General features: G+C 37.4%; 1 protein-coding gene across 4 annotated transcripts in view; it reads left to right on the forward strand.

The window, feature by feature from the left end:
* Nucleotides 1–14,315, forward strand: part of TSHR (thyroid stimulating hormone receptor) — a 157,920-nt gene that overhangs the window by 75,795 nt on the left and 67,810 nt on the right. For all 4 annotated transcript variants that reach the window (XM_028496251.2, XM_028496252.2, XM_007113390.4 and 1 more), the window contains one exon: nt 12,059–12,130. In XM_028496251.2, the coding sequence (XP_028352052.1) occupies nt 12,059–12,130 (72 nt within the window). The remainder of the gene's footprint in view (nt 1–12,058; nt 12,131–14,315) is intronic.

Here is a 14,315-nt window from a genome sequence, read left to right on the forward strand (position 1 = left end):
GTCCCCCGCAACGGGAGAGGCCACCGCAGAGGGAGGCCCGCCTACCACAAAAAAAAAAAAAAAAAAAAAAAAAAAATGAAGAGTGCATCAATGACCTGTTTGACAAAATCAAGTCTTTAACACACATGTAATTGGAGTTCCAAAAGGAGATGAGAGAGAAAGGGAACAAAAGAAAATTTTGAGGCAGTCATGACCCGAACTTTCCCAAATCTGATAAAAAACTCTACGCCCACAAGTCCAAGAAGCTTTAACGAAGCAGAAGAAGAATAAACAGAAAGAAAGCTACACCAGGGCACATCATAATCGAATTGCTGAAAATCAGTGATAAAGAGAATATCTTAAAAACAGCCATAGAAAAAAATAAATACACAGAGTTCTTGTCAGAAACTCCACAGGTTGGAATGCAACAGAATGACATCTTTAAGTACTGAAAGAAAGAAAAAGCTGTTAACCTATAATTTTATGCCCAGTGAAAATATCTTTCCATATTGAAAGCAAAACAAAGACTTTTTCTGATAAACAAAAGTTGAGCAAAGTCATTGCTAGCAGACCTGCACTAACAACAACAAGAATAACATGTTAAAGGAAGTTCTTTAGGCAGGAAAAAAACAATACCAAATGAAAATTTGGATCTGCATAAATGTATGAAGAGCAGCAGACGTGGTAGGGAGGAAGACTGTGGTTTGAAATCAGTGTATAACACTTAAGACGCAAGCACAGAAAAGAAAATTAACTCGCTCAAAAATATTAACACCGGAAATGCAAATTAGGAATGAGAAGAACTTGCTTTTTGATCATTTGTTAAATAAAATTATTTTTCTTCTTCCTAACAACAACAGCAACAACAAAAACATACACACACACACACACACACACACATCTCCTTCAAAAATATTTGACCCTGGTATTTAACATTTCTGAATAGAATATATATATGATAAATCTATGCATACTAACTCTTTGATGTTTCACTCATTGTCCTGACTGGTTTGAAAGTTTCCTAAGCCAATAGTCTTTTCTCCCTGGATAAAATTCACTGACAGTACTTTGAAATTTTAATGAGAGATGATGAACTTAATGAACTGCCAATTTGCACGTGACTACCAGAAAAAAATGTTAATGTTACCCTCTGCCAAAGCCTGCATTGCCATTTTTAAGGAAAGCTACTTTCCGAACACTGGACAGATGGCAAGTGTTCACCAAGTGCTTTTATCTGGAGTACAAACTGGAGGCCAGCTATGTTTATGGGCATCATTTTATATAAGACCTCATGCATTATAATTCCTGACATTCATTCAGTATTGTGTGATATATAATTCACTTTTCATTTCTCCTCATAATAACTAAGTGAGAAGAGTGGATAATATTATCACCCTTCTTTGGTTAAGGTTCAAAAAGCCTTGACTCCCAGTCCATCACCCTGCTTCTTTCACTGACACTTTTAATCCTTCAGATTCTGTTATAAATTATAGCCTTCAGGTTTCAGCTTAAATCAGTTCTTTGGAGAGGACTTCTTATGCACTTGCACAGATCTGGGCTCTTCCTTCATAGCATTAACACAATGATAATAATATAGTAAGTTAACTGTATTAAATAGCTTTTTTAATGCCTAGCTCCTCCACTGGTCTCAGCTTCATGAAGGCAGGATGTCCAACTGAGTTGTTTATCATCGCATTCCCCTCACCACGCATGGTGCCTGGAACATGGTAAGCACTCAACATATGTGTAGTACTAAATATGTGTTGATTCCTGAAGTGCCTCTGGGTCACACCTTCACAACAAAGGAAAGAACCTATGGTTATGTAGTTTCAGAACATCATATGTATGTATACTTTATAGTGGAAGGCTTGCAGGACTGCTATTACTTTATTATATGAACTTAAGTCACTCAACCTTTCCTCATATTATTCATCCATAAAATAACAAGGTTTAGACAAATATATAGGTTTTAAACAGTGCTCCTCAAAGCCTAAAATGCTCCATGAGGGTTGAGGGAGTGTTAAAGGGAACCGTTTACATTTTTTCTTTTATTTACATACCAAGTAAGACTACCACACAAAGTAAACAGTAGTCCAAGGCTCTGTAATAAAAAATTCCCAATAATATTGAGGCTGCCTGTAATGCTCCCTAGTAAATTAGAAACAAATGAAATAGGGGAAATTTTTAAAGTAACACATAATGGATCATAATAGAGATATATAAAATCTCTTAAAGGAAATAGAACGACCTCATGCAATCTAGTTGAAGAAAATATCCATCTGGCAGAGAATTGATCAGCCATAAACGCAGAGAGAAAGTGGAGTCACACATGAGAACTGTGGAAATTCCTGTCTTGTCGATGTCCAAGACAAATGAAACTTAAACCAGTGAATGCAAAGTGCTGTGATCCCACAGGCAAGGTCATTCCTTGTAAGAAGTGGTGACATTAGGCTCTCTTAGCCTGAGAGCATTAAAAAAATGAGTTCATCTCCTTCTTTTGATGGATTTCATGCTCTACAAGCAATCTTCTGAATTTGTCTTGGTTCCCTGCAATAGTCTGCCCACAAGAAAAAATGGTCTTGGCGTCATGACTACTCTGGTCCATGTGACAGTTGTATTTCTCATCATCAATTAATAAATTGGCAAACAGATTTGTATGTTTTTGTTTCTTTAAAAAAAAAAAAAACTCATCTAGTGTTCAACCACTATGTGCCAGACATTGTTCTAGGTGCTTCTAACAATAATTTGTTAAATCTTCATGGCAACCGTATGAGGTAGGTATTATTATTATCATCTACATTTCATACTTTGCAGAACAGCAGTAGTGTATACTGAAGAATCTGATGTCTTTTTGCCTGTGATTGAAACCCTGCTCTCCTACTGAACAGCTGTGTGGCTTTTAGCAAGTTATTTAACCTTCCTGTATCTCAGATCATCATCTGTAAAATGGGGATAATAATATTACGTAACTCACACGGCTGTTATGATGATGAAGTAATAAATGTAATATACTTTCATAGTGCCTGGCTCAGAGCTAGGTAGATATTTATCATTTTCAATTTACATCCTTGTTGTACTAGTCTGGATTCTCCAAAGAAACAGAATACATACATATATATTCTATATACAGAGACACTGGCAGAGAGAGAAGGATTTTTCACAATAAGGCATTGGCTCACATGGTAATGGAGGCTGAGAAGTCTAAGACCTGCAGTTGGAAAGCTGGAAACAGAGGAGAGCTGACAGTATATTTCCAGTCTGAGTCCAAAGACCTGAGAATCAGGAGAGACTCTATGTAAGTTCCAGTTAAGTCCGAGTCCAAAGGCAGGAAAAGACCAGTGTCCCAGCTGGAAGATAGGCAGGCAGAGAGAAAGAATTTTCTCTCTTATACAGCCTTTTTTTTTTTTTCTATTCAAGCCTTCAATGAATTGGATGAGGTCCATCCACAATGGGGAGGGAAATCTACTTTACTCAGCCTACTCATTCAAATGTTTACCTCATCCAGAAATACCCTCACAGACACAACCAGAATAATGTTTAACCAAATATCTGGGCACTCTATGGCCCTGTCAAGTTGACACACAAAATGAACGTTTACACTTGGGTTTACAAATATACTTTTTTACATGACTGTGCATATCTCCAAATCCTTTAGCAGTTAAAAATACCAATCAAGATTGGTATTTACATACACATCTACCAGTCTGGCTAAAATTTAAAAGACAGATAATACCAGGTGTTGGTGAGTATGCGGAGTTAACTGGAACTCCCATCCATAACTGGTAAGAGGAAACATGGTACAGTCACTTTGGAAACCAGCAGTTTTTGTTATAATTAAGTATATATTTACCTATGATTCATAAATCCCACTCCTAGGTATTTACCTAAGAGCAATGATTGTATATGCCCATAAAATTTTGCACACGGATGTTCCTAGCTTTAACCATAATAGCCCCAATTGGAAAAATATCAAGTAGAGAATGAATAAACAAATGATGTGTATTCATAGTTAGCAATAAAAAAGAAAGACTGATACATGCAACAACATGGACGAATCTCAAAACCATTATGTTGAACAAAAGAAGCCAGACAGAAAAGGGTGGCTAATGTATGATTACATTTATGTGAAGTTAACAAAAAGAGCAATCTGTGGTTATCTTCTGAGAGGAACCGGGTTACTGATTGGAAAGGGGCACAAGCGAACTTTCTCAGATGATGGAGATATTCTATATTTTGATCCAGGTCCTCGTCACATGGATGTATGTGTTCATATATGTAAAGTACAAGTATACTTACCTATACTGGATGAAATAAAAATTCATATTTAAAGGCAAGACAAGAAAAATTTAAACATAAAATTTTTCTCTGCCCTTTGGCCTCCTCCCTCCCCTCTAGTGCACATTGTGTGTCTGCATTATATGTTAACCAGACCTCCCCAACAGCAGAAATAACTGCTCAACGCTAAAGATCAATTTTCTCCTTCTGGCGCCAGCCATGTAACTCCTCGGAAGATAACATTCATTTCTCAATCCTAGAAGGAGTCACAATGACTCACTACTCCCCTGTATGTGCAGACATCTCTGGTGAACTGTATGTACAATGCCAGTGTATCATTTCCCTTAAAGAAAACGATTGGTGTGGAACAGACTATTCACACGACCTGGGGAGATACTGGCCCACACCCAGTGGAAGTTCTTAGCTTAAATACTTAACTGATGACCTACTAATATTACTAGTCATATTACTTGTATTCTGCCTAATTGTACAAGATTATTGTTTCTTATATTACCAAATGTGTGACTGAGACTCAGAGAAAATTAATGATGATTAGGCACCTTGAAACCTAATTGATCAAATTTATAATTCTATAAGATCAATTGTTGTAATAGTGTAACTCTAATTATGAGAAGAAGCAACAAGAGGGAACCATTTCCTGGACCATGACAGACTAGTAAGACAGGTAGTCCAGAGGATTTTAGCTACTGTTAACAGGGCCTACTTCAGTAACAGCACACTGAATGTCCTATCAACGAAATCCTCACCTGACCTGGGGGTGAGCATTCCTGGCACCGTGGGACAAATTGCTCATGAAACGCCTCCCAAACCTTGGTTGAAATGAGACCGAAAGGGAAGGGATTATAAAATAAAGAATGTTGTCCACTATCCAGGTCTACACATTAGCCACTGCAGTCGCTGGCCCGCAATACACCTTGAAAGGAATTCATGGCGAAGATCAGGATGAGGCACTCTGTGCTTTGGAAAAACTGGCAGAACAGACCTTCAAATAGATATTTTCAGGGGAAATTTTTTTATAAACCTGGATTCTTGCATCTTCCCATACTTAGAAAAGCACTAAACCATTAACTAAGACGTCTGTTCCTTGTGACTAGCAGCAAATTTCTACTGAGATGTGTGTTTGATTGTATATACCCCATTCACCAAAATCCAGTGTATACTGGCCTTTCCCCTTTACCTCTTCAGAGCAGTTCTCAAAGCTCTCTGAGAGACTGTGTCCTGGGTTATAATCCTTAGACTGGCTCAAATAAAAATTTCCATTTCTTTCTTAGACTGACTATTGATTAATTTTTTTCGTTGACACACTGGCATACCCTTAAGTATCTAAGTAGACATTTAAGATTTGTGCATCTTACTGGACACAAATTATACTTGTGAAAAAATTTCAATACAATAAGTATCTCAAATGAAATAAAACTAATTAAATATGTATTTTTTAATCTGGAAACCAAGCATCGTAAATAGAAAACTCTCTCCCAGATGACGTAAGCTGGACAGTTTCCATAAGCCAGATCCGTCAGGCCATTGCTTGGGTTTCTAAGTCTCAGATCACAAAAATTAAAGCCCAAACGGAAACTGTCTGTCCCAAAGTGATGACTCATAGGCGCCTCTGGAATCTGGGTGTTGCAGTTTCACACCTTGTGCTTCCACACCTTCACCTGGTATTTCTGTACTGTCTGTAAATAATTCAGCAGCAGCACTGACTGAAATCCCACGCTACCACCAAAAACAGAAAACACAACTTAGTACAGATTAAAATTTGTTCATACTGAAACATACGGCCTATATGTAAAGAGTCCCAACTATTTGACTGCGTGATTCTTCTGGGTCTACATCCCTGATATTAAACCCTGAACTTGCTGCACTCTCTCACAACTCACCACAGAGGTAGAAAAAAAAAAATTTGCACAATGGTAAAACAAATTCACCAATGAGAATTTTTTTTCTCAGCAAAGTAGAAACAATGGGAAAACGAGCAACATCATATTTAATATTGTCTGGTTTATAGTGTACAACGTCACAATATATAAGTATCTGGATCATTTGCACCAATTCTCTCTTCTTCTACTGCCAGTACTTTCCAGTACTTTTTATGGTCACACTTGGCACATCTAAATGAATTATCAGTTGATTGACACAGGTATTTAATAAAAAGGAGCTTTTACAGATCTGCTAGTCAACACAGTGCCTGCGCTCGGCTAGAGCCCGTGCTCCACAACAAGAGAAGCCACCGCAATGAGAAGCCCGCTCACCGCAGCGAAGAGTAGCCCATGCTCACAGCAACTAGAGAAAGCCCGCGCACAGGAATGAGGACCCAACGCAGCCAAAAATAAATAAATACATACATAAATTTATTTAAAACTAAAATATTCTCAGCCTGATCGCCAAGAGACCAAAAATGTGACACGCAAGTGGAAAGTTTGGTGTTTCTGGACCACACAAGCTCAGCCATGGCAAAGAAGATCAGCAGGGATTCTCAACTCATGAGATTCAGTCTGGCTCATCTGCTCATACTTCACATTCTTTATCAAGTAAAGGCTGTAATGGGAAACCTGAAGCATTGATTAATTAAAACCTCACCCACATGTACACACCGACACACAAACTATGTATTATGAGTCCAGAAACCTTGTAAAATACAAGATGCTGGAATGTTGATTGGATTTACGTGTTGATAAAATTTCAGTGAAATGAGCCTACTATCATGCAAGATTACTGTGAAAAATTTAATTGCGCTAACTGTTCTTGTTGGAACATAGAGAACTATCGGCTCTCTTTAGTAGCATTAATCAGATTTCCCTCTCCCATCACTACTGCAAGAACAAAGATGGTACTTAAAACTGGATCCGATTTGGCAAAATCTGTAAGTCAATCAGTGGCATTTCACATGCATTTCTATTTCTGCACTGCAGCTTCCAAATGCAGATATTTGAGAAATATAAATCTTGCCCGCTCAAAGCCCAAAGGAAACATTTGACTCTAAGTCATATTCTCACTGATACTTCTTGGTTAAATAAGTCTTAGAAAAACAAATTAAATTACATCATCAGCTTAAATATTTATTCTCTCTTGTAATTTCCATATCTTAAGGCCAACCTGTTTAACTAATAAATGTACATAGTCCACTTAGGATACAAAACTATAGCTGTAAACTTTTTTCCCCAATGAGTTATATGTGATGCCTTAGTCATTAATAGTAAATACTGATACTATTTGTATAAAGTAAGCCTTCTGAGTTTTTTCATTTTATTTTAGAGAGAATAATCATTGCCTTCTTATTTTGAACCATCAAAAAAAAAAAAAAAGCAGAGTCTCTTCTGTACCTGGTGTATTTTCATGCGAAATAAACACTGTTTTGATGCTAATCCTTTGGATAAACACCTTGAAGCTTTTCTAATGTTTTTATCAAAAGAATGTACTCTTAGATATGTATTTTTCTCTTCCAAAAATATTCAAAATGTATTCTGAAGGTAAAATAAAATTTTTTTGGCCAAATAATTACAATCATTTGCTTTCTTTCCTCTCCCATCTGCTTTTAAAGCAGTAATCACAACGTCACAAGATTCTTTGAATAAAGTTCTGCTTTTGAAAATATAGACAATGGAAAGAACATCCAACTGTCTGTCCCTAGGTGAGGGGACAAAAAAGAGAAAGAAGTTGATGATAAACAAGTATCAGTTAGCTCTAGTTACAAAATTACTGCCTAACAAAACCACCACCAAACCTCCTTAAGGGTTAAGGCTCATGCATCTGGGGTCAGCTAGAGGTCAGAAAGGCATCCACATATTACAATAACTTATTCTCCAGGATCCTCATAGTAAGACTAATGGGGAAAAATGGAACAAAGGTTCTATAAATAAATATGGTGCCTTCATTATTTAATTAGCTAGATGTCATGTCCTAGCCAATGATTTTTGCTCTTTATTAGAAGGGAGATAGATGCTTTGAGAGAAAACTCTTCCTACATATTTTTGTGTAAATCAGAATAATAACATTTTTAAAGCTGGGGAAGAAAGTAGAGGATATGTGGTGAATTTTAGAGTGGCAACCGAGACAATTTATACCCAAAGTAAAAAAATATGTTTTTAACTCATTAATGAGTTTATTTTTACAGATTATGTACACACTACTATGATTATATCCAGGTAAATTGTACAAGCTGCTAAATTGAATTTGACAATTTGTATGATCAGTGGCCATTCTGATAGTTCATTCATTTAACATTATTGAAACCAGTCTTCTGCATTATAATCATCATGTTATTAACTAAGTTCATTCAATAAATAGATCATTCATTTTCATCTTAGGCTAGGACTTATTGCTTAGGACTTATTGTGCATATTGTATCATTAGTAAGACAGCTGTACTGAGATACATAATTCTTATCAGTGCATTTATATGAGTGGCTTTCTTTGATGAGAAATCTGGCTGAGAAGAATATATTGTTTGTGCAATCAAGCAAAATGTTAGCATTTCAAAAATGTTTGTCTTTTAAAACACATTCTGCGTGTAGGTGAGGAAAATAAAAATATTTCCCTTCTACTCCTCTAGGTTCTCAGCTAGGGCTTTGTAACCAAACACAGAGTGGCAAGAGAAAAGCATACAAATATATTTAATGCAAGTTTTACATGACATGGGAGCCTTTATGAAGAAATGAAGACTTGAAGAAGTGATTAAACTTGAGCATTCTTATGCTAGGTTTAATGAAGATAGGAAAGTGGTGGGAAAATGTGATAGGACAAAGGGGTGTGAGCTGAGAATAGTAAACTAGGGGAAACTTGCAAGGTCTGTTCATTCAGAATCCCCTCGGCTTCCCTCTGTCTTCCGTGATCAGGCTGCTCCTTTCCTCCGGGGAGGGCACCTCTCACATGAGGGTCTTAGGGCTTGCTTCAGAGTGTGAAGGGGAGTCAGAGAATCCTTCCTACACCTCTGCTTCTCAGATTCCTCCAGCTTAAAGCATTCAGTATGCCAACACAATATGTTTTGGGATAGTGTGTCCTGAACTCCATCAACTACAACTAACTCAGTAGTAGGAAAAAGATCTTTGTTCTGACTTAAAGTGTGTATGTGTTTACGTGTGTGAAAGAGAGAGAGAGAGTCCAAGAAACATGTATTACAAATTTCAGAAATTCATATATTGGAAAACAATATAAACATTGTTTGAAACTTTAACCAAAGGCTATTAAATTGCATTTAGATATTATTTCTGTTCCAAGTCAAACTTCTCTGAAACCATTGTTACTCTAATTTTCTTTTAAATTAAGTATACGTTCTTTACTTTTGAAGACAGAATAAACCCCCCAATTTTTAGCCAATGAAAGTTACAAATTAAGTCTGCATTACCTACAAGCAGTGTGCAAAATCTTAGATAAGTATGCCCTCAATATCCATGCCTTAGGACATGCTCTATAAGTAAGACTATCTGTGAGATAGAGAGTAAGTCTCTTCGGGTGATACCCAACAGGTGTGTACCTTATCCTTTGTTTTTCTTAGGCATGGCCCAATTTTACTGGGAGATTTTAGTCACAGCAACTTGTTATTCTCATTCCTTTTTAACTTCAGAAACATGTATCTGGACCAACAGGCTTTTCATTAATCCAATTAAGGGAATGTAAGTGTGAGACCTGTGAGGGAGTACAGGTAACCTATGGGGCCTGAATTTCTGGAATCATGTGAAGGCATACTGCACTTTATGCCGAATCACCAGTGCTGCAAAGGGCTGACAATCTACCCTTTTGTCATTCATGTCACCTCCCTCTACCCCCTTTTATAAATTAATTTGGTTTTACTGAGGCTTTGATTAGGCAAGTTACAGATGTATTTCTTGATAGACAGACATGATGTACTGGGTAAAAGGAATGGCTATAAATAGGTCTTAGTCACGTGGTGATAAGATGTCAGGGGAGGGGAAGTGTTCTATATTCCTGTGATTAGGTCTTTTAGTGAGCCTATGCCTCTGGACTGTGAACTTCACAAGTGTTTCTCAGTTTTTTTCTCTCCCCCTAGGTAGGACAGAATGGCTTTAGTGAGCTGGAGTTGTGTATTTCCCTTCCACAGGGTCTGGATAACTAGTTTCCCCTGAGGGCAGGACTTGTTAAAAAGAACAGAGTGCTCTGATGTACAGTTGGCCCTTGAACAACATGGCTTTGAACTGCATGGGTCCACTCATTCGTGGATTTTCTTCAGTAGTAAATACTACAATACTACCTGATCCAGCAGTGGTTGGTTGAATCTGCAGCTGCAGAACTGCAGATTCTGAAGGCCAACTGTAAAGTTATACATGGATTTCCGACTGTGGGGGCATTGGTGCCCCTAACCAACCCCTCTATTGTTAAAGGGTCAACTGTATTTCCAGATGGTTCCTTTTCCCCTCCCTTTGACAGAAGCACAAAGGGATTTTTCCCTAGTGTTTACTCTTAGAACCTTGTGGAACTCCTGGAGGTAAATCTCACAAAATTGTGGAGGTCCCCCTGTGACTAGATTCTCCTAGAATTTCCAACTCTCAGAGTTGTCTGCACTGCACCTCTGGCAATTGGTCAATCACAGCTCAGGTTTTCCTACCCTACTCTGGCACTGGTTCCCCCTTATAGTTTTTGCTCATGAGTCTCTGCTCTGCGAAGTAGGGACTCCTTGTATTTACCTGTCTCTCCAGTCCTGGGGACAATGGTTTGCCCTATGTCTTCCCCTGTCCCACAGATCCAAGAAGAGTTGTTGATTTTTCAGTCTGTTCAAATTTTTGCTTACTGTTAGGAGGGAGGGGTGACTTCCAGGCTCCAGTCATGCAGAACCAGAAACCAGAAATTCTAAATATATTTCAATCACTGCAAAAATTAGTAGTTCAAAGAGTACATAGATCAAGGAAATAGATTACTGAGAAAAAAACCCTGCAGCCTAGAAGGAAAAATACACAATCTCAGTATGATGTCTTTTAAAAAAGTAGTAAATGAACAATGTGTAATTACCAACATTTAAATGGCAAAAACAGACCCACGGAGAAGAGGATAAGCATGGTGAGGCATTGGCTTTCTGCAAAGCCAGCTAGAACAGTAAGCACACCTTTCTCCATACAGAATTCTATTCAAGCAGTTGCTATAACAAAGAAAGGCAATAAAAAATGGAGGATCAAGGTGGAGAGACATACTGGAATGCATAAAGAGGTCTCACTGAGTAAGGAAACCACTCTCAGCCTTCTGAAAAGTAACAAAAAAGCAAACTGGAAGAAAAGACACAACCTTTTGGTTGCATATGCAACAAGGACATCATGATCCTGAGAAGAATTAGCTCCTTGTCAGTCATTTATTTCCAAATTGCAGCAAGTTGACAATAAGATCAAGGTAATGGTTGAGGAGACCTTTGCTTGGGCAAAAAGATTATAATCATACCACTATTTTTAATCTTTAAGATATATCAAATGCATTTAATCCTCTTAATACATACTCTGGTGGCATTTCAAGATATTTCTATTGACAGTGAATTCAGTAGTCCTAATAAACTTATGAATATATTATGTTGCCCTTCCATTAACAAATTAAATATGATATTATACAAGGCATACTAGTTCACTGATAATTCAAAGGCAAAGTTTGAAGATTTATTGTCTGCATTTGATTCTCACTCTCAATTCTTGTTTTGTTGGGGGAAAAACTGTTTTCTTGCTTATGTATGATAAAATATACATTGTAAGGATTGTCATGCTTCTAATAATGTGTTCTGTATAATTAAGGTGGGTTACTAGAAAAGTCTAATGATTTAAACTCTAATTGTGTAACTGTTATTTTCATAGGAAGTTTATAGAGACTCATCTGAAAACCATTCCCAGTCATGCATTTTCAAATCTGCCCAATATTTCCAGGATGTAAGTCAATTTTTTTTAATATAAAGAGAAGTTTGCAATTGTGACGTGTTATTTTCTAAATGTGTTCTATCAAGAAAAATACTTGTTATATATCGCACTTGCATAAGTCAATAACATCTACATTTCCAATATATATGAAGTTTATGTACAAGATGTTTATTTGATTTGGCTACATCTTTATTCCCTAATTCCTAAATGATTTTTTAAACCTAAAGTAAATTTAAATTCCTTTGGCCTTAAGAATTTAATAATTCTTGATATATTTCAATATATTTTGAGATGTGGCAAAACCTTAGCCAGGAATCTCTCCCATAAACAGATCTATATATCTATCTCTAATCTATCTATCCAAGTTACCAATTCTTGATTCTCTTTTCACCACTAGTACAAGTGTTTACATTTTGTCATAAATGTAGTCAGTGATTTCAGACTTCTCACTTTAAAAAAGAACTAAAATTAATTTGAAAATTTGAAATCGTAGAAAACTGAATTGCTATACACTCAAGAGAAAGGAGAAAAAGGGGTTCCATGTTGCATTGACAAAGAGTGTATCTGTGTCTGAAATGAGCCAGGTCTTTATTTCATATAGTTGACTCTGACAAGCAATGCAGATAATCCAGGCCTACCAATGACAATACCACCAGCCCATGTGGTCTCTGGCTAAATTTATTCATTTCATGATCATTTAGAGTGTCCATTTTGTCATGTCAGGGGCATTTGATGTTTTTGGTTGTCACAACTGGAGAGAAGGGTGCTACTGTCATCTAAGGGGTAGAGGTGAAAGATCTGCTCAACATCCTACAAGGCATAGGATGCCCCCCACCTCCAACAAAGCATTATCTAGTCCAAAATGTCAATAGTGCTGAGACTGAGAAACCATCCCAGCTGAACATCTCTGCAGTTTTTTTTCTTTTTCTACCAGCCCTTACTTTTTCAAATTCTTGCCTCCTTTGGTTTCCCTGATGTTGTTCTCTCCCTTTTTTTAACATCTTACCCTGGCTACTCTTCCTCAGTTTCCTTTCCTGGGATTCCCATTTCATTTCGTTTCATTTCATTCAGTTACTTACATACCAGTTCTTTGTTTATTTTGTCCTAATTCCTTTATACCCTCTACACCTTGAATGAAAACTCCCATTCCTTTGTCTTCACTATTACCTAATACAACTAATTCCTAAATGATTATCTCTAGCCCTGATTTCTTCCTGCAGTTCAGGCCTGTATTACAAACTTCCTTCCAAATAGTGTCACCTTGATGTCCCAGAGACACTTCAAAAAACATATCCAAAATAAACTCATTATCTTCCTCCTAAACTGTTCCCTCTCTACTCCTTCTTTTAACAGCAGCACCATTTAGTGGTCTGAAAACTAAAAGCCTCAAATTTCCCTTTAGCTCTTCCTTTTCCCTGATCTCCCCTATACAATTGCCTATTTGGTGTCTCTACTTGACTATATTCATTCATTCATTCAATGAATATTTATTGAGCCCTACTTTGTGCCTGGCGCTTTGCTAGATGTGTCACATAAAACAGTAGACAATACTTATGGAACCTCCAGTTTCCTTCCTAAGAGAGTGATAAGTGCCGTGATGGGGTCAGTTCTAGGGTGACCTGGGAACTCATATGAGAGGTCTGTTACCTGGATATGGGGTGGGGTCAGGGAAGGCTTCCTGGAGGAAATGTTGCCTAATTTGCAATGTGTATTATCTGGCCAAAAAACAAAAGATGGAAAGATAGTTCCAAGCAGAAGAGAAAAGGGATGTCAGTGAAGTTAAAAATAAGTTTGTTGAGGCTGGAGCTTAGGCTGGGAGTGGGGACGGTAGAGAAAAATAAAACTGGGAGGGAAGCGAGTACAGGGCCTTGTGAATCATTTGAAGGAGTTTGAAATCTTCCCTAAGGACCAAGCCACAGAACGATTATAAGCAGGGAAGTGACAGATCAGATGTTTTAGAAATATTCCCTGGCTGTGCTGTGGAAAAGGGGTGGAAGTGGAGCAGACTGGAGACAGGAAGTTAGTCAGGAGGTTGATGCAGTGCCTGGGGAGAGGGGATGGCAAGTTGAATGGTGAAGGCTGCGTGGGAATAAAGAAAAAGTGGCCAGGTTTGAGAAATAAGGGAGAACTGACAAACTTAAAAGTTGGTTGATTTTGAAGCGGGAAAGAGATGGAGAATTTCAACGACATTTCTGAC

The sequence above is a fragment of the Physeter macrocephalus genome, chromosome 11 (genome assembly GCF_002837175.3).
Source record: "Physeter macrocephalus isolate SW-GA chromosome 11, ASM283717v5, whole genome shotgun sequence".
NCBI classification, from domain to species: domain Eukaryota; kingdom Metazoa; phylum Chordata; class Mammalia; order Artiodactyla; family Physeteridae; genus Physeter; species Physeter macrocephalus.